Source organism: Pogona vitticeps, chromosome 12 (genome assembly GCF_051106095.1).
Source record: "Pogona vitticeps strain Pit_001003342236 chromosome 12, PviZW2.1, whole genome shotgun sequence".
NCBI lineage: Eukaryota > Metazoa > Chordata > Lepidosauria > Squamata > Agamidae > Pogona > Pogona vitticeps.
Genome location: NC_135794.1, coordinates 9,413,514 through 9,441,472, shown reverse-complemented (window position 1 = coordinate 9,441,472; position 27,959 = coordinate 9,413,514). Strand labels below are relative to the sequence as shown.

The 27,959-nt window shown below is 42.9% G+C and overlaps 2 protein-coding genes across 15 annotated transcripts in view; one reads left to right on the top strand and one right to left on the bottom strand.

Moving 5' to 3' along the window:
• Positions 1 to 106: 106 nt before the first annotated feature.
• CLK3 (CDC like kinase 3) lies at positions 107 to 25,334 on the top strand. Of its 13 annotated transcripts, none has more exons than XM_020803782.3 (14): positions 157 to 264; positions 6,750 to 6,871; positions 7,207 to 7,358; positions 11,167 to 11,383; positions 13,678 to 13,771; positions 14,039 to 14,105; positions 15,079 to 15,195; positions 16,495 to 16,661; positions 18,702 to 18,796; positions 19,193 to 19,343; positions 20,830 to 20,912; positions 23,095 to 23,174; positions 23,546 to 23,636; positions 24,809 to 25,334. In XM_020803782.3, the coding sequence occupies exons 2-14, from the start codon at positions 6,869 to 6,871 to the stop codon at positions 24,992 to 24,994; spliced, it is 1,503 nt and encodes a 500-aa protein (XP_020659441.1). In that variant the 5' UTR covers positions 157 to 264; positions 6,750 to 6,868; the 3' UTR covers positions 24,995 to 25,334. The 13 variants fall into 13 exon arrangements, with proteins under 13 accessions (XP_020659443.1, XP_078237206.1, XP_020659441.1 ...); XM_078381081.1 differs by having other exon boundaries at positions 159 to 264; positions 19,214 to 19,343; XM_078381079.1 differs by lacking the exon at positions 157 to 264 and adding an exon at positions 516 to 682 and having other exon boundaries at positions 19,214 to 19,343.
• A 781-nt stretch (positions 25,335 to 26,115) lies between these two features.
• Positions 26,116 to 27,959, bottom strand: part of EDC3 (enhancer of mRNA decapping 3) — a 28,013-nt gene continuing 26,169 nt past the window's right edge. For both annotated transcript variants that reach the window (XM_020803821.3, XM_020803822.3), the window contains exon 7: positions 26,116 to 27,912. In XM_020803821.3, coding sequence (XP_020659480.2) covers positions 27,578 to 27,912 — 335 coding nt within the window. In that variant the 3' untranslated portion in view covers positions 26,116 to 27,577. The remainder of the gene's footprint in view (positions 27,913 to 27,959) is intronic.

Here is a 27,959-nt window from a genome sequence, read left to right as displayed (position 1 = left end):
CTCCCACGCCCTGTCTTTGCCGCAGTCCTCCTAGATCATAAAGTCGCAAGTGTAGAGCGTCCATTGCCTCGTCCGTTGCGTCAGGGGGGAAAAACAAGGAAAGGTCCGCCGCTCTGGGCCTGCACGGCGGAGGCGGTGCCTCACTCGTCTTCCTCCACAGCACAGGGAGGTTCCGAGTGCGCCTGCGCGAACTGTATTTTTTTTTTCTCGGTCGTTGCAGTAGGAAGAGAGGAGTCGGCGGGTACGGAGGAGCCGGAAACAGCGGTGAGGCCCCGAGTCGCATTCGGTGAACGGTGTGGCTGCAGAAAGGGGGGGGGAGGAGGAGCGAGAGAAGGGGACGAAAGCCGAAAGCGGAGGTTTTTATTATTTTTAAAATCCCTCAGTTTTAAAGCGACGGGGTTAGGCACAGTTGGCCGGGCCTAGTATGCGTCTAAGGGAAGGCCGAGCCTGAGGTGGGGCGAGGGGTGGGGCTTTGTGTTGAGCTGACGCGCACGCGCGCACGTTCTGTGTGGGAGGCTAGCAGCTGTTGGGGAACTGGGTCGGTCCAGTATCGCGATAACTGGCGGCAAGTCTCGCGGGATGCTGGCCTCGCCAACAGACGTCGGGAAGCGACTGCGGGGGACCGTCCTCTCGTTCTTTTCCGCCTCCACAGAAACGACAACTAGGCTGACTTTGAATGCTGGTAGGGGTGGATTAAGCTTGGAGGGCCTTTCGTAAGAAAACGTGGGGCCGGGGGGGGTGTTGAGAACTGCGGGTTTTTGGCCGACGAGAACGAAGCCGTGGTTGCTCCTTCCCTCGCCCCCCCCCCAACGGCCAGCAGGTCTGTTTTGCACCTGGTTTATTGCCCTTTTTCATGTGAGACAGAGATCTTTCTGTTTGTTGGCTAATGTCCAGGCTTTGAAGGCCTTCCGGTTTTAATGGTTGCCTTTAAGTTGTTGTTTGCCCATTCCATTACGTGAGCAATACAGTCCACATCCAGATTAACTAGATTTGTTAATAGCAACCTGTATTTGACGGTTGGTCTGCGGACATTTGAAAGGGGAGTCGTGGGCCCATCATGCTGCTAATTGCATTTTATTTATTTATTTTTATTTATTATTGGATTTTTATCCCGCCCTTCTAGGCAAAAGTCTACTCAGGGCGGCTCACAATGTATTAAACACAAAAACAGATTAAAACCACATTTAAATCTAAAATAGTAATATAGTCAAGATGGGACTATATTAATTGGGGTTTGGGCGTCCATGTTGTATGGTTTCTAAATAGGATGGTTTAGCTGTTGGAAACTGTGGCTCATAAGGCCATTTTTTGAAGGCCATATTGGACATCCTTTGATAAACATGAGAAGCAAAGTTGCACCTATGAGTATGAATGCAGTGGATGAAAAAAAAGCTGCCCAGAGTGGTAGAATATACCAGATGGGAGGGATATAAATCAAATAAATAAATAAATCATCCCCTATTTGTGTCACTTGTTTGTGAAATGGTAGCAGAGCCATACACTTGAATGATGTTTCAGATAGGTCTGTCAAATAAGTAAATTTTGCCAAATTGATTTTTAAAGCTAAAAATTAAATGTTATGCTTTTTAAAGGTATGAAAGGGACTTGTGTCATTTGTGTGGCTGTGGTAGGCCACAGCAGATGTCAGCATACAGAAAGGGTGAGGGAAATGAAGTTTGGCAGGTAAAATATCGGGAAAATGTGTGTGTATGTAAATGTGTGATAGACTTGAAATAGACTTGAAGTGCTCTTGTGTATTTTGAAGTCTTAAAAGATTCGAATATAAGCAGAGACATATTTAGAGAGAGATTTTTGTCTGAGTACATCTTCATTCTATAAAGTGTCCCTGTTTGAGTTCAGGATGACTGGATAAACATTGGATATAGAATACTGTATGTAAAAACATAAGGGAAAAAAATATTTTGAGACAATAGTGACTGGACTTACTTAGTGAAATCAGGTGGCAGTAGATTTTATGTGGAACCTACAATCTCAATCCAGTTTTAATCTGAAGCAGGGTGGATAATAGTAAATGGTTTAAATCACAATTTAATTTTTTAATGGTGTTTTTTAAATTGTTAAAAAATCCAATTTTAAAAATTTTAAATCAAGATTTATATACTGAAATACTGGGTATACTGACTTAGTGAAATTTATGTAAGCACTCACTTAACATTCAGCAGTTGATTCACTGAATCTGTTCCTGTAGGTAGATCTTGTTGGATTCACAGTTTTTAATCAGGGTGGATTTGATTTAGATTACAATTTAAAAAAAATTTTAAAAAGATTTTTCATGCTTTAAATTTAATTTTTTTAAAAAAATTAAATGTTGTTCATTTTGATTTTAAAAAAGAAAACATTGTTTTTTATCCACACTGTTTTTATTTTAAAGATGGAGACACAAATAGTGTCAGAATAGTACTCAGGATACTTGGGTTCAAGTCATGATTGGCCAGACAGATTCACTACTAGGGGATGGCAGTGATAAACTATTCCTTGAATTTCACACCTATCTCAGAAACTCAATTAGTGCTACCATAGGTCAGATGCAGCACAATGACACATGACAAATATGCAATTATTAGATGCAAAAGATTCACTGGGAATGACTTTATCATTATGCTTTTAATTTCTAGCAGTTTCTGTAGATAGAATGTTAGTCAGATGGATCTTTGGTCTTATCCAGCAAGACATCCCCTATTAAACCATATAAAAATGGATGTATTTTCAAGGCTGTTGTTGAATAAGTTTCTGTTGGAATGAAAGCATGCATATTCTAAAGTTTTACATAATGTTCCAGGATATGGAAAAGAAAATGCTGAACTTTGAACTGTACTGAGAGCTCTTTGAATGTTGAGATAAACATTGCTATTTGTTTTTGGAGAACAGAAACATATGTTTCACAGACACATGTGCTCCAGGAAATTCACCCCGCAGGTGAATAAGCAGTTTATTCCTGGTAGTTAAAATATATGAAATAAAAATACTTGTGCATATTTAATGAAGAGTATCATTTTCAGTGGATTACTTATACATGGTATGAAATATTTGAAGATGCAAGAGCTGCATGTATACATTTTATGAGGGGTTTTCTTTTGATAAGCATTGCTGAGCGCTCCAGTTCAGCAAAGAAAGGAGAGAGAGAAACGAACGTGACAAATGGGTATTCTTACTTTTTCTCTGTTCATGCTTATATTTAGCACTGAATATACTTTCAGAATAAGGATTGGAATCTCTGCTGTTTCAATTACTTTGAGTTTAGGGCTGGTCGAAAAAGGCTCTTACTGTAACTTTATTTCTGCGGCACCTCTTTATGCACACTTGTTCTTCCAGTTTAAAAATTAATGTTGTAGGTTGTTATGTGCAATAGAATGTAATAATAGATTTTGGAGCTTGATGCTATAATGAGGAGATTGCTTCTGTATGAATAGGAATTCTTCAAAAAAACCAGTTGCTTGTGCTGTTGATCTGTTTCTTTAGTGCAAAACAAATATTGTGTTACGTCTTCAGCCTTGTAATTTTTGCCATACATTGCTTCTTCTGAGCCATGATAATTTGAAATGTGGGGTTATGGTGGGGGGGGGGAGAGAGAAGGGCAGAGACTAATGTTAAAAGTTCAGCCTGAAAGCTCCTCTGAATCTCAGGATTTACATTTCCGTCTGACAACCAGTTTTACCAGTAGATACAACTGAATTGCATGTGGGGCTGAATTTAGAGTTATAGCAGTATTCCTAGATGCTGCTGCTTGAACTGTTATTTTCTCCTTTTTTTAAAAAAAAATTCTTTGCCAAGTTTTAAAATTTTTTAACATTTTTATTATTATTCAAGGTACAATCCTCTGAATACATAACAAATAAGAAAAAAATTGTAATTACCTATAAAAACAGTTCTCCTTTCTGAAATTGAAAGGGCCAGGCAAAAGAAGAGGGACATAGAGAGAGGCTGTTACCACAAAGGAAGAAAAATGGGATAAAAATCAAATAAAAAAAGACTGGGCAGAATCCCTCTTTTTAACTGTTTGTTCTTTCAGGCTTACCCCTGAGTAGGCAGAAAATGCTGAAGATTAACTTTCGTGGAGCGAAACCAAAGAAACTGGCGTTATGGATTTTTTAGTATTTTGCCAGAAGAAGCCACATCCATTTATATTTCAGACTCCCCAAAGCAAAGTGTTATGTGTGGCTATTGAATATTTGCATATAACTTGGCTTCCCAGTATTGAGGGCTGGGGTTTTCTTCCAAATCATTAACATTGGTTTAGGCACCACCTCCAGAAAAGTACCCTCATGGCAAAAATCAGTAGACATAGAGATGTGGGGGCTTTTTTGTTCTTAATTGCTGTTGCTTTTGAGAAAGAAAATATTGTCTGGGTACTCAGATCTATCTCCTTGAATCTATTTCTTTTGTTAAAGTATTTTTTATCCAACTATATTGCATTATACAGGACAAATAAGCCTTGGGGAAATAATGTTTAAGGCACTCTGTGTGTACAGAAAGTTAAATGCTGGGCATTGCTATGCAGTCTCCTTTTACAAAGAAAGAAAATAAGCCAGGATCACATTGCCTGCTTTTGTTCATTGACTTCCAGAGAGGACTTAAAAAATAATAATTTGAGAGATCTTCAGTAGGAAATACTAACTCAAATGTTATATTTTGTTTGAAACGTTGTCATGCATGTCAGGAATTCCAGGCCTAATGTGGGTCTGCTTGCCCACAGCATTGCTGCAGGAAATGGTTTTTCTAAACCTGGGAGGATTAATATTTAGTATGTAAAGATGGCTTTGAATTGAATCACAATTTAAATTTTAAAATTGGATATTTTTGAACAATTCAAAATAGAAAATCAGATTTGGATCTAAATTGTGATTTAAATCAATTGGATTTTTAAAAAAAAATCATTGATTTTTTTTGTCCACCATGGGTTAAACCAATGAAGTTTTTTTTTCCATTATGCAGCTTTGACTCTGATTTTAAAAAAAAGATAATAGAGGAAAAGAAAGGCTATGGTTCCAAACAAGAATGCTGCAGCACCGCTTCTGAGTTCTCTCCTTTAGGAATGACAAGAGGCACCCTAACACTGTGCTTCCAAGTCCCTTCCCAGAGAGTTGGGCTGGAAGGATATCCTAGTCAGTGGCATTGAAAGCTGCTGAGAGGTCCATCAGAAGCGATAGGGACACATTCCCTCTATCCAGTTCCCCGGTATAGGTTGTCCACAAGGGCAGCCAAAACAGTCTTTGTCCCATATCCAGGCCTGAAGTCAGATTGAAATGGATCTAGATAATCAGTCTCGTGCAAGGACCCCTGGAGCTGAAAAGCCTCAATATCCTGGTTCTCCTTTGTATTTTCATCCCAGATCATACTATAACCTCTTAAGTCTGGAACCTGCTGTTGATTTAGTGCTTGACAGCATAAAGAAGTTGTTCCAGTTTGTGCCTAGTCAGTGATGTACAATATACAGCAGACTTAGTTACATGTTGTCAAGTCTGTTTTGAATTTTGGGAACCCTTTCAAGAGTTTTCTTGGTATACAGCACTCCCGCCTTCCAAGGGCACCCTGGTATTGTGTTGCTTGCCCAGTGCGGCACAGATTGGTTCTTCTCTGGGAGGTGGGGATGGGCAGTAGGAATTGAACTTCCAGCCTCTGACTCTGCAGCCAAGTGTCCAACTCACTGAGTTAATCTTGAAGGCTGCAATTAATTGATAATGAATCTGTGCCTGCTTTGAAACACTTGCAGCTTTTTCCCATCTAAGAGGTAAAATGTGGTAAAAATAATAGGAAGACTCCGGTTTGGCTGTGGCTCAGCAACAGTTGGACCACTTTGTTCTCCTACATGGCAGATTGAGCATGCTTAATTTTCTTTTATGTACAGTGCTGTTTGTGTGTTAAGATGTACTGAACAAAACTGTGGTTACTGTTGTATGCTCCAGGCTGATTAAAACAAAAGTTCTTCTGTAGGTTTATAGTACATTTCAGGCAGTAGTGATTTCTTATAGACCAGTCAGTGCTGGTAGCCTCACCCATTGACAACTAAAATAAAAGGAGGCATATATCACCTAAATGGTGGGGATCTTCTCTGTTCTTGCTGGCTGCTGGCACTCCCTCCCACAAGAAGCCTGGCTGGCCCCATCTTTGCTGTTCTTCCACAAGCAGATAAAGACCTTTTCCCTCAGGCAAGTTTTCCCTGAGTGACTGGCTGCCTGAGTGGGTTTTTAAAATAGATTGTACCTTACTACATTGAATATCTTTTGGTGTAGCTTTTGTTTGTTGGTGTTGCATTCATTGACCCTTTTCATATTACTGTATATGCTCACTGATATTAGTTTAAATACTGTACTGTCTTAATTGCTGCAAGCTACATTGGGTAGTTTTAAAGGAGTAAGGTAGATTTAAAATGTTTTAAATAAATAAATAGATCAGAGGCCCAACGTAATAAGATGATGCAGGCTGTTGGCTAAGGGTCTACTTGATCTGGATCCAGTGCACCACATTCTGTCTAGCTCCTTAGCAAATGCAGCCTGATCATATGCATGTTGATTTAAAAGTAACTTTAGTAGGGCTTGGAGGCAGGCTGGATACAAATGAACGATTTTTTTAAAAAACACTTTGTTTTAAATCATATCCACTGTGGTTAGAGGCAAGAATATATTGGTGTCTGAATTTCTAGTCCTAAGAGTTCTCACTACTGTTCATTTGGTTTCTTGTACTGTATACTGTATCTGCATTTCTTATTCTGTTCTCTTTGTTTTGGCAAGGCTCCTTCAGTCATCTGACCTGCAGTCCTGAAAGCTCTTTGCATACGCATAACTTCTAAAATAGGATTGCTGGCAGGAAGTAAATACCAGAGTGGCAACCCATTTACAGTACTTGTTTTATGGTAATTGAATTACAAATGCCTTTTACTAACTTGCTACCTTTACAGAGGTAACATGTAAATTGGTGATATGCCTTTAACGTGACAGGTCTTGGAGAGTCTGTTGCTTATGTCACAAAGGCCCTCATAGGGCCAATTATATGGATGTTCTTGAATTTCATAGTACATTCGCTGATGTTTATGAAAGGTGTTTAAGAAACTTAGCACTTAAAATATAGACAGATTGATGAGGTTTGCGAATGATGGGAAATTTGGCAGGTCAGGATATTTGGTTTGAGGCTGTTTTTTCTATAGAGTTTGTTCAGGGGTTCATGGAAGTTTCTTCCTTATGTATTTAGATGCATCACTGTAAACGCTACCGCTCTCCTGAGCAGGAACCTTACATGAGCCACAGATGGAAGAGGAGGCGATCTCGCAGCAGAGAACACCATGAAGGAAGAACACGATACCCAACTCGACGGGATCTTTCAAGGAGATCACGTTCTAGAAGGTAAGATGCTATGGATGAGCATTTATATCAGCACAGTTAGTAATGGAAATAGGCTCCAGAGTCGGATTCATAGTTGAAATCTTGGTACTTGCAGTTAGAAAAGCTTTAGGAATCTTCTGCAGCCCTTCCCTTTCCCAAGAATTAGAGGAAAGGATGGACAGTGAGGTAACAGAGGGCAATTGTGCACTTTCTCCATGCTTGCTTCTTTCACACACACGCGCCACTAGTTTTCCTGGATCCTGCAAGCTATGTCTTGTTTCTCCTTCTGAGAGATGGAGGAAAGAGCAGTCTAGAAGGGCATCAGAAGGTTGATCTTCAGTCCCTCTGCAGCAGTTTTTAGGCCTTTTCAGCATTGCCTCACTTGGCTTAATTGGGCTGCTTCCCGCCATTCCTGAGGCCCTGCAGCACTAGGACTGCAAAGATGAAGTACCCTAAGAAGGTGAGAGATGGGGTGCTAGAGATGAGCAGGTGCTCCACCACTATGGTTGCTGTTTGAGGTACAAAGCCTCTGTGAGCCAAAGGTTTCCCATACCTGATCTTGCCTTAGGCAGTTTTGGATGTGCTTTGTGTCTGTCATTATAATAACCAAACATTGGTTATTACAGAGAGCTCTTTAAAATCACATTTTCCATTTCACATGTGCAGTCACAAAGACCAGTTTGAGAGGTGAGTGTATCACCTTTCTGCTTGGTCACTGGATGGCTGAATATGTTTCTCGTGTTTTACTGTAGAGGTTAAGTAATGGAAGACTGCTAGGTATGTGAGTGAGGAATATGTGGTTCTGTTAGCACTCTTGAATTGCAATTCAAGTTAGCCTAAGCTAGACAATTGTGGAGGAAGCTGGGAGCTGCAGTTTGAAAACATCTAAACAGCCAAATGTTTCCTCTATATGCTGATTATGCTGCCATATGCCACCTTGGTACAATTACAATGATTATTATAAAATATGATGGTTCTAAATGAAGAAGCAGGCACACCATAGCAAAAACAACAACAAAACCCATGCCTCACAAAAATGACTATAGGAGGAGACATGGAAAATGATATTCTTCAAAACAATGTGTAATTATGGAGCTTGCTGTCATATGAAGTTCTGAGTACTGTTGGCTGAAATTGAAGATTATTAAAATTCATAGAGGACTCTAGGACTCTCAGTGGCTGATGGTTCTGTGGAAGGCACATGTTCAGGTGCTGTTTCCCAGCGGCATTTGAGCACATTTAATCTTCTTACAGAAGGGATATGTGTAGTGTCAAACCATCTTAAGCTTTGAAGCTAGTAGCTTTCGTGTAAAAACTAAGATAGATACAGAATGTGTAAATTTGCCCTGCATTTAACCCATAGAAATGTTACTGCCAAACAGGCTGGAATTAATTTAAATCAAATTAATTTAAATTACAATTTAAATTTTAAAAAATTGGATCATTTTGACAATATAAATTTAAAAATTGTGGATTTTTATCCACCTTGCTGCCAAGAGTGGAGACTGTGTTTGATTTGTGTATTGCATTAGATATGTGGTAGTTGTGTCCACCCTGAAATCAACTCTGTGGCTGAAGAGTGAAAGACACTCCTCTCAGTCTAAAAATTATGGGCCTGCCTATGATTGCATTGGGGCCACTCTGCAGCAGACTGATGGAGCTGGAGTAGCTTAACTCAAAGAAGATAACTTCAAAGATCAGCAGTGGGGTACAAGTGTATTCAGATGGTTCTTTTAGCTGCATATAGGAAAACCCATTTCAGACTGTTATTCCAGAAGTCACTATCAGATCCCTGGCATAACTGACCTGAAGGGGGAAAATGACAAGAGTTACTTAGATATCTCTTGCAGGAAGTGCTGCCTTGACATGGATATTTTCAATAATATTTGGCTGTTTCATATTGAAAAGCATAACAAAGGGGCATTTTCTGTTTTGTTTTTAAAATTTAAAAGGGCATCCTGTACAGTGCAGTGGGAGAGTTAAACTTGGATATTGACAGGTTGAAATCTGTGCTCTATTCTCAAAACTTTTTTATTCAGAGTCACTGTCTGTTGCAATACAAGATTGTAGATACTCTACAGGTTTTCCAGAATGAGAGCTGTGTTTTAATGAAGTGGGCATCAGTCTGTGGAAGCTTGTGTGAAAAGTTGTTTAATCCTTAAGATATGGCAAGACACTTCATTGTTTCTACAGGACTGTATTAGAAGATACTTGCCATCTCAGAAGCTGCTGAAGAAATAATGAATATCGAATATCAAAGAAAGTTCACTGTGCTTTAACTTTTGTGAACTCTAAACTAGCCTGTGATGGTCTTAGGCTTCATTATTATTGTAGGCATATTGAGCACAAGAATGTGTCATACTGGAAATTCTGGAAAGCTGTTCTCAGTTATTAAACCCAAAAAGCAACATTGGCTAATGCTTTACTAGATTAATAAAATTTTGGGAACAGGCAAGTCTTGCAGGATTTTTCTGGGCACTGCAGAGCTTATTGGAACAAAAGAACCCAAAAGTTATCCTGGTTGGATGCAGGGGGCTGCAAGCTTTGAGAATCAGCTTGTACTAGAAAATGTAAGCTGATTCTACAAGTTTGAAGTCTCCATTTTAGGGTTTTACTTTATACATCTTAATGCCTCAACATCTGGCTAGAATGATTTTTGGATTTCTATGCCTCCCCCTCCTCTCCCCTAGCCCTGCAGTGACTAGCCTGAAGAATAATTCCGCGTGGTTGGTAAGCTCACTTGATCAGATATTTTACCTGTTTAATTAAGATATTGTGCATCCTTGCTTTTCATTTGGACTGTACATCCCCCCTGCTTTTTTCTTATGAATTACTGAGCAGAAAACATGTTCGGTTCAGAAATTGGAATTGTCCCGGCTTCAGTCCTAGAAGCTCACTAATGTTGTTATTCCTGGTGCGCTCTGTTCTTCCAGAGACTGGTGGATTCATGTGTTTTCTATATCCAGTAGTCTATTTAAAGTAGCAAAACAGGCTGGAGATACTTGTACAGGGCTGTTGATTTTTGTTCTGTCACAAAACCACCAAGTTTCCTGTTGAGTCAAGTTTCCTCAGCTTTAACTGGATTAAAAATTATAACCTGTAGCTTCAGGGTAGGTAGCCTTAAAAACTATTACAGCTTAAAAAAATAGCACCAAGGAGAACATTTGAAGTATATGGTGCCACAGCTAAAAATGACCCCCTACTTCAGAAAATAACATCTGGAAAGGGCTCTAGTCATTTCAGCATTCAAGCACATACATGTAGGAAAAAGCCACTCCAGTGCTCATATAGTAAACCATACAATCAGCAGATTAGGATAGAAGAAATGGAGCGAGAAACATAGTTTCTTCAGCAGGAATAGTGCTTGCTGTTTGGTACTGTTGTGTTCCATTTTCTTCCATTCGCATTCTAGGGTTTGTTCTGACAGGTGGGCAAAAGAGTAAGTAAATCCACCAAACAGAAGTAGCATTTAAAATAAGCAATCTTAAAAAAGAAGTCTATATATGGCTTGTTAAAAAAATTCCACATGGTTGACAGTGAACGTTTGCATGTGGTTAACAATATTAAAAAGTTGAAGTACCGTGTAGATGAGCTCTTTTGCACTAGTAAGTGGTTAGCCATTATGATGAGCAAGGTCGATGAGTTCAGAATCGCCTTGAATTATTCAGGAGGCCAGTTTTTAGAGCTCAGCTTGCTGCCATAACAACTTTAACAATCTCATTCTGCCCTGCAGTGGAGTGGTAGCACGCTTACAGTACAGCGGTTGCTGGCAAGTGAGGCTTATGTCCACTGCTTCAAACATGTAACCAAGCTTTTACTTGCAATTCAGCCAGGACAGAATACCCTACCAAAGAGGGTACCGAGACAAAACGGACAGCGATGTCTACAGGTTTGAAGAACGCAGCCCATCTTTTGGAGAGGACTATTACTCTACTCGTCGCTCACGCCATCATCGGCGATCTCGGGACAGGGAGCGTCACAGAACAAGGAAGCACCAGCATCGCTGTCGGAAACGCAGGACCAGGTCTTGTAGCAGTACCTCCTCGGTGAGTAGCATCCAAAATGAGTTCAGGATTTGTCAGGGCCTTAACACAATTTTAGTTCTTTTCCAGCTTTGAATAACATTGGGTGAGTACTTCTAATCCCTCTTTTTCTCCTTAATATAATTTAGAGTTAAGATTTCTTGCAACTGTGTGACTCTAGTTATATTAGCTGTTCTCAGTTCTGCTCTTACGCAGATTTGAACAACAGTAGTAGCCGGGACTCAAGTGTGTGTTTTTCAAGATGGGAGGAAGAAACCAAAGATGGCATGCATCAGTATTACTGGTGCACATGGTCTAGAATGGTTGGGCCTCATCCTTTGTTTTGTACACTTGATTGTTTGTTTAACTGAGTGTATGATGATTCTTGGCTGTTGTGTTCAGTAGCACAAAGCAGTCCTCCGTTCAGAACCAAACCCAGCACGGTCACCTTTCTAAGCTGAAAACAAGTTGTGCCTGACCAGTTTCTCACAATTGCTAAGTTTAGAGATTATGTTCTGCTTTCCTACACCCCTTAGGGGGATTGTTCCTAGGATATCACACTGGCCTTGATTATAGTATAACATGCTGGCACAGCTTGTGACCCAGGCAGCTCGTAAGTCTTGCATTGGTGGTTTTAATGCACCCCATGGAAAAAGGGGTGTCAGATTCCTTATAGCCCACACTACAAAGGTAGTTGGTACATTTGGCTCTCTAGGTTTTAAGATGTGCAGTATAGATTCTCTGACTTCATCTTGGTTTTGATCCCTGCCAGATTGCAATACACATGTTTGCATACCTCTTACTTCATTTTACAAACTAAAATCCACAAGCAGTACCAAACCTTGTCCATTCATTGATCCAATCCACAAAAGAAGAGAGAAGGGAGCAGATCTGGAGTCACACATATATCTTAGTTTGGCCAGTTTGCATACCTCACAGCTTTCAGAGACTGTGAATACTCTATTTGGTGTGAGTTCTTATGCACATAGTTGTGATGGAAATTCAGGAAACAATCTGGGACACGTCATCTGTTCTCTTCCTCTTTTCAGTCACAGTTGCTTGTGGCTTACAGCTGAGGCTAATCATTTAAATCCACCCTCCCTTTTTTTGATTCCTGTAGTTGAAATTTGTCCTCTAAAGGAATGTGTGGTGCTACTAAGAGTATGGTTTTTGATTGGTGTGACCTAAATTATTTTAGTACTCTAAATTTTTAAAGGTTTTCTCAACTTTCCTATATTTCAGGCACTCTCTGTAAGGGATTTGTATGTAGTTTGCTCTACAGTGGAAGGGGATGGGAGGTAAAAAGAGGAGTGCAGGCTTTGAGCCTGTAACCTGTGTTTTCATCTTAGCCTAGAGAGACCATAACAGTCTGCATGGTGAAAGGTTCTAATTTAAAACAATGACAGTGATTGGAAGATCTGCTCATGATAGTGGGACTCTTCTGGATTGCTTAGCTGTTCTTTCCAGAGCTAGAAGCAATTTGGGATAGGTATTCCTTTCTCTCTCTCTTTCTTTCTCCCTGAGAGAGCCAGATGCTTTCCTGAAGATTGGGAGGAGGCCGAGTGATTGGCTGTCTTTACCTTAGTTGACTTTTGGTATTAATGAGTTCTGATGAGCAGCATTTAAACTACCTGGTTTCAGTATAGGGTCTGGTACCTGCCTCTAGAATTCTTCCAAGCTTGATTTCCGCTCTGGATTGACAGTACCTTGATTTGGCACATTTTCATAGAAGCGGCTAGATGACGCTTTTAAGTGTGTAGTACAATCAGATTTTCTTTGGCTTCCTTCAGGCAAGGATGCCTGAATCTGATTCGGCTGGAACTGGAGGGGAGGGGTAGGTTTAAGAGAAGAAAACACCTGACCTGCTTTTGGGTTACCCATCGCCACAGTTGCCGATGGAGAAGCTGCTGTCCTTGAATCCTCCGTCCTGCGCTGCTCACTGTGACTTCCCTTAGTGATTAAGAGGGGGCAGTAGATGTCTTGGGTGGCACATCCTGTCTGTCACTCCCTGCTCAAGAGCTGCGTGGAAGTGCTGCTGCAAGGCTTCCACACCTGCCTTCCATAGCTAATCAATTTCTTTACATACCTGTAGCTGTTTTTTAACTTTTGTTTTGAAGTCGGTTTGTGTCTTGACGTGTCCCTTGCAATATCCCTATCGTTATATATGCTGTGTGCCTTATGAAATGCTGGGATCTGGAAAATCCAACCACCGACGCATCGTCGTCTCTCCGCCTTTGAATGACAACTCAATTCTGCCAATCGGAACTGCCCGCTGTGTGCGATTGGTCGGATGGCGTTTCGGGGGGCGGTGTGTACAGAGAAGCCAACAGAGCAATAAGCGCAGCAGGAGCGTGGAAGATGACAAGGAAGGTCACCTGGTGTGCAGGATCGGCGATTGGCTCCAAGAGCGATGTACAGCCACCTTTCGTAAAACTTTACCTCTCTACTTTCTATCCCCATGTTAGACGAGATCGCTCTCAGTGTACGGGAGGGGTCTCTAGTGTTTTTTTTGCTTATAAATGGACTGAAAAGTAATTGCTTGAAACAGAAAATAGGCAGTTGTGTGTTAAAAGAATGTAGCTGTGAGAGCTTTTCTTGAAACTTGAATGCTGTGAAATTGCAGGGCCTCATATCCTGCATGTTCCCTGTGCTCACATCTACTTTTGTTTTCTCTCCTAGATGAAATTGTTGGAAGCCTAGGGGAAGGTACATTTGGCAAAGTGGTGGAGTGTGTGGACCATGCCAGGTAAGTCAGAGCGCTTCCCCTGTGCTTCCGTGCATGGAGGCACGACAGGTTTTATTGCCTTGTCGTAGACTGAGAAACAGTTGTGGTCTTGAACTTGAAGGCTGTGGAGAAAAGGTAGTGTGGGGAATGTACATGGTGAGCATCTGACAGATAAGAACTGGGAGAAAACGGTAGTACAGCAGCCGCCCCCACACCGGATACTGGCCAGGTCTGTGCCCCTTGGCCATGCTGCCTTCGGATGATGTAGTAGTTCAATGCAATTGGGGAGAATTGGATTCAAAAAGGCTGGTTTGTGACTTGGTTTTTTAAATACATATTTTCTGTCATACCCTATCATTGAGGCTTCCAAAAATGATTAGGAATTGTCAAGAGTAAATTCAAGCGAAATAAAAACAGTAAAATATTAGCACACACCCCAGCTAAATGAAACTGAGCTGGGCTAGATATGAAATATCATTGTGAAAGACCAGGGCAAAGAAAAGGTGGCTCATTTTGGTCACATTTCAGGCAGGTCAGTGGCCTTGGGTAGCCGTGAAAAGGAAGGCAAGAAATGCTTTCATTCCATTGATCAGTGCTACCTTATCTGCAGAAACACTTGAGGGTTCCTGAGTGATCCTGAAGAATTTTCTGACTCAGTAGAACAGTATAGGGCTGGTTAGATCAGGAAGATCCACTGGCAATGAATTCTTCCTTTCCTCTGAGATTTAGCCACTTTCAGGACCTTTCCTGACAGTTGGCTGTAATGATTATGTATCCTTGACATTTTTCCTCTACGTTTTGGCATATGCTGTGCCAGGACCTGATGGGAAGGGTAGTTAGCTGTTTTGGTTTAGGATTTTGTTGAATACCCAAGGAGTAGATTTTAGCCGCAGCAGTTTCTTCACTACAAATCTCTGCTGTTATGTAAGTCTCATTATTGCAATTCTTTTTTTGTTTTTCTTTTCCACTCCCTCTTTTCTCTCCTCTTCTGTAGAGGTAACTCTCTGGTAGCTTTGAAAATTATTCGAAATGTGGGCAAATATCGTGAAGCAGCCAGACTAGAAATTAATGTCCTGAAGAAAATTAAAGAAAAAGACAAGGAAAATAAACAGTAAGTCTTGCCGGTAGAGTCTATATTGGATTGTTCTTTCCCTAAAGGAGAGCCGTTGCACAAACTTACACGTGCAGTTGTAATAATGCTAAAACAATAAAGTTGCCAGTTCTCTCCATCTGTGGGAAGAAGTAGTCATCAAGAACTACTTGGACAGTAGAACAGGTTATGGCTGGTCTGTTGCTCCGTTTAATTTATAGATACTTTTACAGAGGTCAGGTTTGCATCCGCCCCCTTGAGACCTGTGAGGGCTACCCCTGTCCTCTGATGTGCACTCCTGTGCTTCATCCCAATGCAAGCTTGAAAATTGGTGTTGGGGTCTTAATTGCCAGTTTTGCCATCCAGGAGGATACCGTTGGCTATTTTAAGCTGAAATCTACAGTGGTGCTTCGCTTAACGAGTGCACCGTTTAACGACGAATCCGCATAGCGATGTCGCTTTTGCGATTGCAAAAGCGATCGCATTGCGATGTTTACATAGGCAAAAACTCGCATTGCAATGATCGGTAAGCGTTTCGCTTACCGATCTTTGCATTGTGATGTTTTTTAAACAGCTGATCGGCGGTTCCAAAATGGCCGCCGGGTGCCCGAAATGGCCACCGCAAGTGTTTTCGCGCCCTGCCCTCGCTTACCAAGGGCGCAAAAATGGCGGCGCTATGGAGGAACTTCGCTGAACGGTGAGTTTGGGCCCCATAGGAACGCATTAAACCAAGTTTAATGCGTTCCTATGGGTTTTTTCGATCCGTTTAGCAATGTTTCTGCATAGCAACAATTAATCCTGAATGGATTAACATCGCTATGCGGGGCACCACTGTATTTTGCAGGCTGGGAGCAGGGTGTGTTGCACTTGGTTGGGCTCGAGACACTTGTCTGTTACAGAACTTGGAAGTGTTACTTGTTTAGATTACTGGTCCGAGAATTCTCCAGCCACCATGGCCATTTCTGAAGATAGTAGTCCAAAAGCAGTAACTTTTCCAAAGCTACTTTTCTTTGATCTCTTATACTCTTATTCCTTTTTAAGTGGAAGAATAAATCTGACTCCTGTTGGCCCTGTGTAGCACAGTTCCTCTCCAGGCTTTGTACGAGCATTATTTGAGCAGCTTGTTGTTCAGCATTGTCGGACTTTTTCTTGGGTGGGATTGGGTACTTAAATGTAAACGCATACAAACTGAGACTCTGCTAGAACAGACATCAGGGCTTGGGATCCTGACTAGTCTTAGGGAGGAAGGGAATGAGTGTACAATACTTAGAGAGCCACAGTCTCAGTGACGGTTCATTTCTCTTCCTGCCTTGGATCCAGTTTATGTGTCCTGATGTCAGATTGGTTCAACTTCCATGGACACATGTGTATTGCTTTTGAACTTCTTGGCAAGAACACGTTTGAATTCTTGAAGGAGAATAATTTCCAGCCATACAATCTTTCGCAAATCCGGCACATGGCTTATCAGCTGTGCCATGCATTGAAGTGTAAGTACTGCATGTTTTATGTTTTGCTTGAGAAAAAGATGCAAGTCCTTCTTAGCCTCTGGGGTGTTTTGTTCACAGATTGGAAGGGCTTTTGTTCAGACACCGAGGAGATTTGGGAGCAAACAAAACAGAACACAGTGCACGCATCTGTGTGCCCAAACATAACGTCACACACAAAAAAGGACAACTCTTCCAGATTTAAACTACCCAATTTGCTGGGGCGGGGGGCAATGTATAGCTTGCATAGTTAAATTGTAAACCGCCCAGAGAGTGCTTTAAATGCTATGGAACAGTAGGTGAGCAGCACACTTTGCTTTGTGTATGCAAGTGTTGGTTTCCTTTACTTCTGCCTTACCAGGGATTTGCAATTCCCCAGGCAGTGTGAATGTTTGATTTTGTTGTCCAGAAACACAGATCTGCGCACCTAATAGCTTTTTAGTATCCTGATAGCTTGCATTGTCTTCTTGAGCCTGAAAATTTTAAATATGAAAGATAAAACAAAATTTCTAGGAACTATACCACTGTCCTAGTTGACATACACTTTAGCACTCTCTGGTGAGGGTGTTTTTTTTTTTTAAGTGCTCAAGGCTGTCCCAGTGAAAGGTTTGCAGAATTAGTGGTGATGGGTTTGACAAGCTGGCTGTAATGAAGCTATGATCTGGAAGAGCAGCTGTCTAAATGTAAAGAGACGAAAATTCATAAGTTTTCAAAAACAGTAGCTGAAGATCCAGAATTTATTAATCTACTGCTCTCTGCTCATGCATTCAGGGCAGTTTCCAGCTGAGAGTTTGGTATTTATTCCAATAACAGATGCAAAATGAGAAGGGAGTGCAGAGGAGGACAATAGACAAGTTCATATAACAGTTCTTAACTTCCATGATAGTTACAACAGATAAGTGGGAATAGCCAGTGAAATGGTTTTCCTCCCAGATATTTTATTTATATGTTGTCATCCTCCCCATCGGGGACCCAAGCTGGTTCACAACAGTTAAAACTGTGCAGTAATAACAAGCTTAAAATACTACGCAGAACTATCTTAAAACACAAATGTCAGTCAAGATTTTTAAAAAAAATCTAAATTGCATAAATACAGCATTCTCTAGGGACACCCACACCCCTCATTTTCTTAAAAGGTTCCCTGAAAAGGATATTCTTTGCTAGACAGTATTTTTTGTTGTTGTTGTTGCGCTGGGCTTCTTGTGTACCATGTTCCCTCAGATGCAGCCAGGTAGAACAGCTTAATAAAGAAATTACATAAGAGCTTGGAAACTGAAGAGGCTTGGTGCAAATCTTTATAGCATTTATTATTTATTTATTAAATATATTTTTATGCTGCGCCATCTAGTGGCCTTGCCATTACTCTTGGCTGTTTTCAGCAGTAGGATAAATATAAAAAGTACAGCCAAATCCCACCCAACCCGCAAATATAAAAATATAAGAAAAGATTAACATACCTAAAAACTTAAGATGGTGGCAACAGACAAGATATAGACTGCAAAATATAATGCTCAAAAACAAGACTGAGTTAAATATGTCTTACTGTTGTAAAGATTTATGGTGGATATATATGTATAATGTTTAGAAAAAAAGAGAAACTGGGTGATACTTAAGAAGTATGAACATGTTTCCTTCACAAAACATTATGCTGGGACTTCAGTGCCACATTCCTCCTTGGTTTTCTCGAGCTATTTACAGGCTAATTGCAGTTTTCCTTCTGCCGACTGAGACATGCAGCAGTGGGTCAGGATGCCTGTCTTTTGTCCTTTCACATAGGATTTTTTTTCAGATGACTGCAAAACCTCTTGCTCCTCCTGTCAGAAGGCAGCAGTTAAGAGAGTTGCATTCCTTGAGTATCTGTGTAAATTCCAGAGACATTTGGCCCTGTATGAAGTTATTGCAACTTTCTCAGTTAGAAATGGGGATGGAAGATGTTAGGGTGGCTGAAGTTCACATGATGCAGATTTTAGTACCGAAACAGTGTGTGGTAGCAGGATTGCAAAGGCTGTTAAACCCTCTTCTCCCCTTTTGATTTTTATGCAGTTCTGCATGACAACCAGCTGACTCACACGGACCTCAAACCTGAAAACATCTTGTTTGTAAACTCTGAATTTGATATGCTATACAATGAGAAAAAGGTGAGTTTCCCTTGGGCGTGTGAAAATTGTAGGCTTGGACCCATCCCTTTTTTGAGAATCAAAGAGGTAGGGTGAGTATTAGTGTTGGATACATTTGGAGGGCTAACTTTTAAGCTAATGTAAAGTGGTTTGTAAAATGGGCCAGACTTGAGAGGCTGGGAGGTTGGAGTCTGGGAGGCCCAAAATCTTTTCCCCCAATGATCGGAAGTCTCCTTTACTATATCTTCTTAGCCTCCAAAGTCTGAATTATTTGATAGGCTGAGTTTTCATTTTTCTGGAACTTGTCCTATCCAAGATTTAGAGTTCCTTTTTGTTTTGAAGGGAAACAGTCATCTGTATAGAATTACTTTATTTTATTATGTTTTATATTCCATCTTTTTGCCTCGTTTTTGGAAGGCTTCTCTCCTGTGTTTGCAGAGTTGCGAGGAGAGATCCATCAGGAACACATGGATCCGAGTTGCAGACTTTGGGAGTGCCACGTTTGACCATGAACATCACACAACCATTGTGGCTACTCGACATTATCGCCCGCCAGAGGTGATCTTGGGTGAGCTGACTTTTCACTGCCGGGACTTTTTGGAGTCAGTTGTGGGAAGGGTTGAGGAAGCAGTGGGTAAGGACAAGGATCACCCTTGGCTTGGTTTGAATGCTGAAATGGGCTGATCTGCAGGAGCAGCAAAAATAAGCTCAAAATTGGAGAGGAATTGGGATGAAGTACTTGGCACAAATATGCAGCAGTTGGGCACCGAGGCTCCAAGAAAAAGACAGAGGCCTGTAACACAGCATTCAGAGGAAACTGGATTTGAATGTTAGCCTTATTGGCCCACCCGAGTGAGCTCTGCTGTGGAAGCCAGTATCTCTTTCTTAGCTTAAGAGGTTCACTGGGGCAGAGGTCACCAACCCCCGGTCAGCGGCCCGGTGCTGGTCCGTGGCCTGAGCCAGACTGGGCCGCGGAGACAGACCTCCCACCCTCCCACATGCACTCACCCCTGCACAGCTGATTTGTGCACAAGCGCGGGGGGTGCCCTGCCTTCCTCAGCCAATCCATGGGGTGAAAAACGTTGGGGACCCCTTCACTAGGGCACCTGAGTATACAGGTGAATGGGAGATCCTAGTTCACTGTGGCTCGTGAGTTTGTCTTCATACTTCCAGAGGGGTGGCTCTTTTAGTCTCTACATCATTGCAGCAAAAGCTCGCATCTTTGTGGCACCTTAAAGATTAACAGATTTTATTTGGCATAAGCTTTGATGGACTGCTATCCACTTCTGACACATGCAGGTGAGGCAGGTGCTGGCTTAAAGGGGCTGGTTCACCTTCCACAAATTCATAAATTACCCCTTAACACCTTGATGCTTTGCAGATGGATTTTGTTTTGTTTTTTACAAATGTTATTCAGATTGCTTTATTCTTAATTATAAATAAAGGCACATTCTCAGTAATACACACAGCCAAAATATGCAAAACCAGGGCACATACAGAGACACACCATAAACTCACATGCTTACAGAATGTTCCTTTCTGGATTTAAATGGGTTTGCAGGCTCCAGGTCTGAATAGGAGTGCATAAACTTTGTGCGTATGCATAGACAAAAGAGAGCTTGCATTCCCCACCCCCCGAATAATAGTATCAACAGATGTAGTTGGAAGGCAACACCCACCAGCCCTAAGTAATAAACCAGTCACGAGAACTATGTTTAAAAGCCAGTGGAGGGTCACACAAGTTGTCTCTCACTGGTGGAAGGGAATGGAACATGTTCATAGAAAGGATGTGCTGTAGTCTCCTGCTTTTATTGGGCTTGATAGGCAAGCCAGGTGCAGTTTGCTCTTCATTTTGTGTGAAACTCTTGATTGTGTGTGAAAAGAGGTTTTTTCTTGGATAGGCATCTCTACTGCTGGCAAACCACTGAAAATTTTCTCTGTATTGCGGAGCAGAAATAGTATTTAGCTACTGAAGGAAAGAAACATGGAGGTATTTGGGATCAGCACATTCCTATAGAGAATTGCCACCATTTATTCTATATTTCCCTTTGCAGAACTGGGCTGGGCACAGCCATGTGATGTTTGGAGCATTGGTTGCATCCTCTTTGAATACTACCGTGGGTTTACGCTCTTTCAGGTACAGGAAACACAACACTTCTAAATGCTCTCATCTTAGTTTCTTCTTGAAACGGCCTAGAAAGTACTCCTCCGTCCCAGTTTCTCTAATGCAGTCCTGAAATTGAAAATAATAATGCGTTGGCAGGGTCTGGAAGAAAAGAGAACAGGAAGTTGCAACTGAACTAGACAGTTGTGTCACAGCCAAGGCTAAGATGCTGGTTGAATACAGCACTGCACAGTTTACTAGCTGAAAGGAGGAAATTTGCCTGATTGACTCTTGCTTAAATGAGAAAGGCAACTGATACTTTTATATTTGCAACTACAAAACCCAGAATTCTGGGCTGTTGATTATGGTGCTTAAGCTGATGTTAAGCAGACACATCTGTAGGGTGCCAGGTTGGAGAAGCCTGGGTCAGGGTTTTTCAGAGTTCTCTGAAAACCACACCTGCTCTGCCGACCTTCAACTGTGGCCTAGGTGAAAACGTCACCCTGCACACCCTCTCTTTTTAAAGGCCATCATCAGCGAGTTCTGTTTCTTTTAACACCCCTAAGGGAAGAATTGTTACTCCGAATCTGTACATACAACACGTGCTGCTCTATTTAGGGTCTCTTGTGAGTAGAGACATGAGCGAGAAGGTAGTTGTGGCCACCTCTGTACCTTACCTGGAAGACTTCTTTCTTACTAGGTTCAGCTACTTGGATGAGTAGCGAAATGTTTCAACCAAATAAGAAAGAAGTCCAGTTGCCATGACTCGGCTTCCAGATAACCTCACCTGGAGGACTGAGAATCTTAACAGATTACAGTGGTGCCCCGCATAGCGACGTTAATCCGTTCCAGGATTAACGTCGCTATACGGAAACATCGTTAAATGGAACTAAAAAGCCCATAGAAACGCATTAAAACACGATTAATGCGTTCCTATGGGCTTAAAACTCACCGTTGAGTGAAGATCCTCCATAGGGGCAGCCATTTTCGGTGCCTCTTAAGCGAGGAATCCGTCCAGAAAACAGCGACGGCCATTTTGAAACCGCCGATCAGCTGGCTTCCCCCTACCCAGTTCCCACCCACCCCAGTCCCCGATGCTGGGAGGCGTGCACAGCCGGGGCTTGCTATCTCTCCCGGCTTGCCCCCACCCCCCTCGCCGATGCCGGGAAGAGAGTACAGCCAGGGCTTGCTATCTCTCCTGGCTTGCCCCCACCCTCCTCGCTGATGCCGGGAGGCGCGCACAGCCGGGGCTTGCTCTCCCTCCCTCCTTCCCCCCACCTCAGTCCCCGATGCCCAGAAAGGAAAAGCAGCCGGGGCTTGCTCTCCCGACTTCCTCCCACCTCAGTCCCCGATCCCGGGAAGGGACAGCAGCCGGGGCTTGCTCTCCCTCCCTCCTTCCCCCCCACCCCAGATCCCGATGCCCAGAGGAGAGCGCGGCTGGGGCTTGCTCTCCCTCCCTTCTTCCCCTCCACCTCAGTCCCCGATCCCGGGAAGGGAGCTCAGCCGGGGCTTGCTCTCCCTCCCGGCTTCCCCCCACCCCAGTCCCCGATGCCCGGAGGAGAGCGCGCCCGGGGCTTGCTCTCCCTCTCTCCTTCCCCCCACCTCAGTCCCCGATGCCTGGAAAGGAAAAGCAGCCGGGGCTTGCTCTCCCTCCCTCCTTCCCCCCACCTCAGTCCCCGAAGCCCGGAAAGGAAAAGCAGCCGGGGCTTGCTCTCCCTCCCTCCTTCCCCCCACCCCAGATCCCGATGCCCAGAGGAGAGCGCGGCCGGGGCTTGCTCTTCCTCCCTTCTTGCCCTCCACCTCAGTCCCTGATCCCGGGAAGGGAGCTCAGCTGGGGCTTGCTCTCCCTCCTGGCTTCCCCCCACCCCAGTCGCCACCGCCGGTAAGCTGGGGGAAGGTATGGGGAAAATTCGCAAAGCGATTTTTCCCCATAGAGAACATCGCAATACGATCGCAAAAGCGATCGCAAAAACTTCTTCGGTATGCGGATTCGTCGTTAAACGAGGCGCCCGTTAAGCGAGGCACCACTGTACCTAGGTTACCGGTCAGGAAACTCTGCCTCCCACTTCCTATCCAGCCCAGCAGCGTCTCAAGGGCCCCATGTGGTTAGGCCCCCCAGGGAATGATATCCATGGTAGAGAAATAGAGGTTTGGTCCACACATTGGGTGCTTGCTTGTCTTGAGTGAGTAGAGTTCCTTTTGTTTTACTTTGCAGACTCATGAGAACAGAGAGCATCTTGTGATGATGGAGAAAATCCTTGGCCCCATCCCGCAGCACATGATCCGCAAAACTCGGTGAGAACATGGTTTGATCTGATTCTCTGCCCCCAAATTAGTAACATTTCTGAAGGACAGATGAAGCACAGGCAATTTATTGATAGCTTAGTACTTCCTTTAGAATGATGTTTTATGCTCTGGGGAATAAATCCCAAAGATTTATTTCAAGGAGCAAGGACCCTCATGAGGCACAAAAGCCCTGTAGATGACAAAACATTTGGTGTACTTAGTACAAGTCTTTCGTGTATTGTTATAAGTAGTTTGTATTACAGATTGCAATATTTGGGAGAGGGAATGCTTAGCTCTGGACTAGTTCTTGAAGGCATGCACAATTGGTTTTGTCTGTTTGCACTCTTCCTGAACAAACTCTTGTGTTTCACTGCATGCAGGAAACAGAAATATTTTCACAAAGGAGGCCTGGTGTGGGATGAAAATACCTCTGACGGAAGATACGTCCAAGAGAACTGCAAACCACTGCAGGTGAGAACCCCTCGGGGTCTCCTGTTTCAAGGAAATGTTGATAGTTCTGCAAGTAGGTTTTTGACATGGTTTGCTGAAAGCCTTAGTTAAAAACAAAGCATGGCATCTGTGTCTATCACCATGCCTTCCTTGTCAGTGTGTCTTCTGGGACGGGTGGCCAAGTCAGCAAAGCTAGAAATGGTTTCCAAAAAAGACAAAACAAAAACAGGGGCTGACCATATCTAAATAATTGTCTCAGTCTGAATTATGGGCGAGAGCGTGAGTTGGGTGGGTTTGTTCTTCTCAGGAAAAATCAGGAACAAATTGCCATTCACCCCATATCCTGTCTTGGCAGCAGTCTTAGGGGTGGTACAGGACATCCTCTCATTAATTGTGCTGCCACACTGGGGTGGAATGTTGCTAGGCACAATTGTGTATATTTACATGTAGAAGGTTGCCAGCTTGTCATAAAAAGGGAGCTGAGAGGGGTGACAAGTCTTCCTGTCGTGCCAGAAAAGCCAAATTTGACTTGCTTAATCAGTTTAGAGGTGCTTATTTGTTAGAAATTACATCAAACAACAACTTCTTTCTGACCTTAAGTATGTTTGCTCAGCATGCAAAGATGAGAGTGCAGAAACTCCATCCTGCTCGATGTGCCTTTGCTTGCATGGCAAGCAGCTTGTCTGGGCAGGCTCTGTGCATGAGCTAGACTAAACATAGGAAAACAGAGTCTGGCTTGCAGGGGATCCTCCTCAGATAGAAGAGTCTTTACTCTTCAGACTCCTCCCTTTTCATGCGAACAAAGGCATTCCCGAGGAGTGCTGTCATATTCATCTCATCAAATGCTGAAGAATTTCACTTAAGAATGCCTGAAAAGGGCTACCGTAAGTCAAGAGTCTCATTCTGTGCTATTTTGTGCCTGACAGAAATTGTGTTCGTATCGTACATTAAACTTGAGATGGAGACACAACCTTGGCAGAAGATGCAGGCCTATTAAATTTGCTCTTTAACTAGCTTGGACTTCTTCTGTGGGTCCTGCTGGTGCATCCCTTCTATGATAGTTTTAGTGCAGAATTTCTCAGTGAGAAATTTTAAAATTCCTAGACTACGTCAAAATACTTTTATCTTTGTTTTCTTGAATATAAGCAGGGTGACAGTAAGCCTGTTTTGTCTCCTTCCAACTTCTCCCCCAGACATACATGCTGCATGATTTCACCGAGCACATTCAGCTGTTCCATTTGATGAGGCAGATGTTAGAATTTGATCCTGCCCAGCGGGTTACGTTTGCTGAAGCTCTGCACCACCCATTCTTTGCTGGCTTGTCTCCAGAGGAAAGACGGCTGAGTTGCCGAGATTCAAGCCGGGACCTGAGCAGATGACAGATAAGAGTAGAGATTTCTGCTGGATATGTACATATTCTGAGATTGGCCTGACTTTTTATGGTGGAGATCCATTGACCCTTCTTTAGAAGAGCGTCCCAAGTTGTTGGTGCAATGTCAAGTTGGACTCTAGACACGGAAGGGGAATGAGACAAGATGGCAGTCCAAAAGCACAGATTTGTCTCAAATATTTATATGTTGTAAAGTTCAAATAAAGTGTTTCATATTGTTTGATAATTTACTTGTATGACTGTGTCCAGCTATTTTTGCTCCTTACCCCTACTGATCTTTTCTGTTAACAATAAAAATGGTGGTTTTGTATCTTGCCACAAAGTATGCACTGGGCGTTTATGGAGTAATTTGTTGCCATCCTTTGCGAAGAACCACCATGCGATATGGAAGCGTGGGGAGGGTTTTGTCCATCATATGAGAGTATTCAGACCAGGGGGAAGTGAAGCCAACGCGGAGGATAGATCAGTGGGCTCCTGGCAACTCTCAGACTGAAGCAGCTACAGTGGGGTCTCTACTTAAGAACTTAATCCGTATTGGAAGGTGGTTCTCAAGTTGAAAAGTTCTTATGTTGAATCTGCATTTCCCATAGGAATGCATTGAAAACCATTTAATCCGTATCTGCTCTTTTCCGTCCATAGAAACTACTGTACTTGGATGAGTATTAAAGTGTTTAAACCTAACAAGAAAGAAGTTCAGTTACCATGACTCAACTTCCAGATACCACAGGAGTTTTTCAACATTACATTGAACTTTTGCCCTCTATGAGCCCTTTTGGTTGAGGAGAGAGGGTAGAGGGTTGCTCTCACTACATTAAACCTCAGACTACAGCATGGAATCTATTTCAGTTAGTCCCTACAAATTTAGTGTAGCCATCAATGGCAGTGGCAAAGTCCAGTTCTGTGCTAGTTGTTCAGGCTGGCAGTGTTGCACATGCCAAACACAGCTCTTTAGATCCCTACTGTACCAGTCAAGGGATTTCATTTTGATTTTTATGGGAATCAATCCTGCCACCACCCCAATGACATATAACTTGAGACAGCTCTGGAAAAGTGGATCATTAATAAGGAGAGGCATCCTTGGATGAGAAATGAAAACATTGCACAAGCAAACCTGTTTTAACTGCACAGTTTAATCATTGTGACTAGTGGAAAGAGTTTCATATGGCACCTTGAGAGACACAGAAGTCAAGCATGGTTGATTTCTCAAGAGCAGAGAGATCTTCAACTTGCCACTGCATTACACCCCTGACTGGATAAAAAGTGTCTGACTGGGAAAAGGAGAAGAGAAAACCATTTCTTCCCAGCAGCATACGGTTTAACAGCAACAGACTCTTCCCCAGCGAGCAACACAGGACCCTGACCTTCCTGACTCAAAGGGGCACATATATGGAAGGGGGCAGTAGCAGCCGAGATGCACAATTCACTAGTCATTATACAAGCTAATGCCTGAAAATGTGAGGATAAAGATCTCAGTGCAATGGTGCATGCAGGAAAAAGCTGCTGCTACACCAGTCAGCTTGCTCAGCAGGTCTCTGAATGTTTCACTACTTCAGCCCTCCTGGCAGAGTGTTCGGCACTGTTAGGTGATGCTGCACCCATTTCACTGCTTCATTCAAGTATAGTTATCCCTTTGAGAGGTCCCAAGAAAGAAACAGAACCAGATCCCACCAGCCATGTACATGTGTCTTCCCATGGACCTCACATTCAATGGGGGCTGCACTGTACTTATATGATTCCCATTCTCCCTCTCGCACACAAACACCAGTTTCTCATATGGATGGACAGGCATGTACAACTGCTCCACAAAACATATTTTTTTTCTTTAAAAAGGAGCAGATGCCAGCAATGTGTGCTCTATAGTAAGGTAGCAGGATACAACCATTAAGTCTGCTCCCTCAATCTCTTCTTTAAGCCACTTTTTATTACACCCAGGTTATGAGACACTCAGTGAGCCCAAAGGAAGCAAATGCTACTTAGCAGAAGTTAGGAGCATAAGTGCTGATCCAGAAACTCCTAAAATCCTGGCACAATAGATTCCAAAAGCCAAGCAACCCGAGGTCACAAGTCATTTGTGGTGCAACACAGAGAGATGGGCCTATAGCTGCACAAGGGGGGAAAAACAGTAGAATGGCAACTGTTCCCACATGGTAATCGAGGAAAGGGGTTCTTAGAAAGCCCTTCCCTCTCAAAGTCCTCAAAGATAATTAAAAAACCTGAAAAAAAAACAACATACTGTCTGGTACACAAGCAATCTGGCAGGGATGTTTGCATGTGAGAACAAAATACATCTGGCCCTGCCCTGCCACCACCAGAGCGATCCCAGCCAGTTTCAGACACTGGCTATCTTGTGCTCCTTCATGCAATGGCATGACAGCATCTGTGGCTCAGAGGCCTCTCAGTTCTCATTAATGCATACTCTTTCCCTGGAAGGAACACAGCCCAGAAGGGTTCACATCCTTAAGGCGTCAAAGAGTTTAATACAGTCAGAATCCGTCATTTGGTTAAAGAATCCGTCATATGCCTTGTCTTCTTCTCTGGGGCCAAGAGGTACAAGCCCTCTGCCCCAGCTACTTTAGGTCGAATGCAGGGGGATGACAAACTTGCAGCCAAAAGGTGAGTGGTAGTTTATTCCCACTTCCTGGAAGACCTTCTGGGGAATGCCGATGTCACACAGGTACACCCGCCCAGCCCTCTCGCCCAGGGGCAGGGGCAGGCCGAGGGCTAGGGACCACTTGGCATCAATGCCTTGTTCGGCCTCGTTCACAGGCGGGTCTATGCTAAGAACTGGGGCTCTGTTCTGATTGGCCCAGTCCACAGCAGCCTTGTACCAAGGCTGGTCCCGCAGAAAGGCATTTTCATGGCAATCCAAGCAGTTTATGACCAAATCCACTGGTGTGTCTGGGAGATCTGAAGACAGAGAAAAGAGACAGCTTTACTTGTTGATCAAACAGGAA

Coding starts and splice junctions, on each gene's coding strand:
- CLK3 (XM_020803781.3), top strand. Junction 11,384..13,677: donor CTTGTAGCAGTACCTCCTCG/GTGAGTAGCATC, acceptor CGGTGTGTACAG/AGAAGCCAACAGAGCAATAA. Junction 20,913..23,094: donor GTGGGTTTACGCTCTTTCAG/GTACAGGAAACA, acceptor TTTACTTTGCAG/ACTCATGAGAACAGAGAGCA.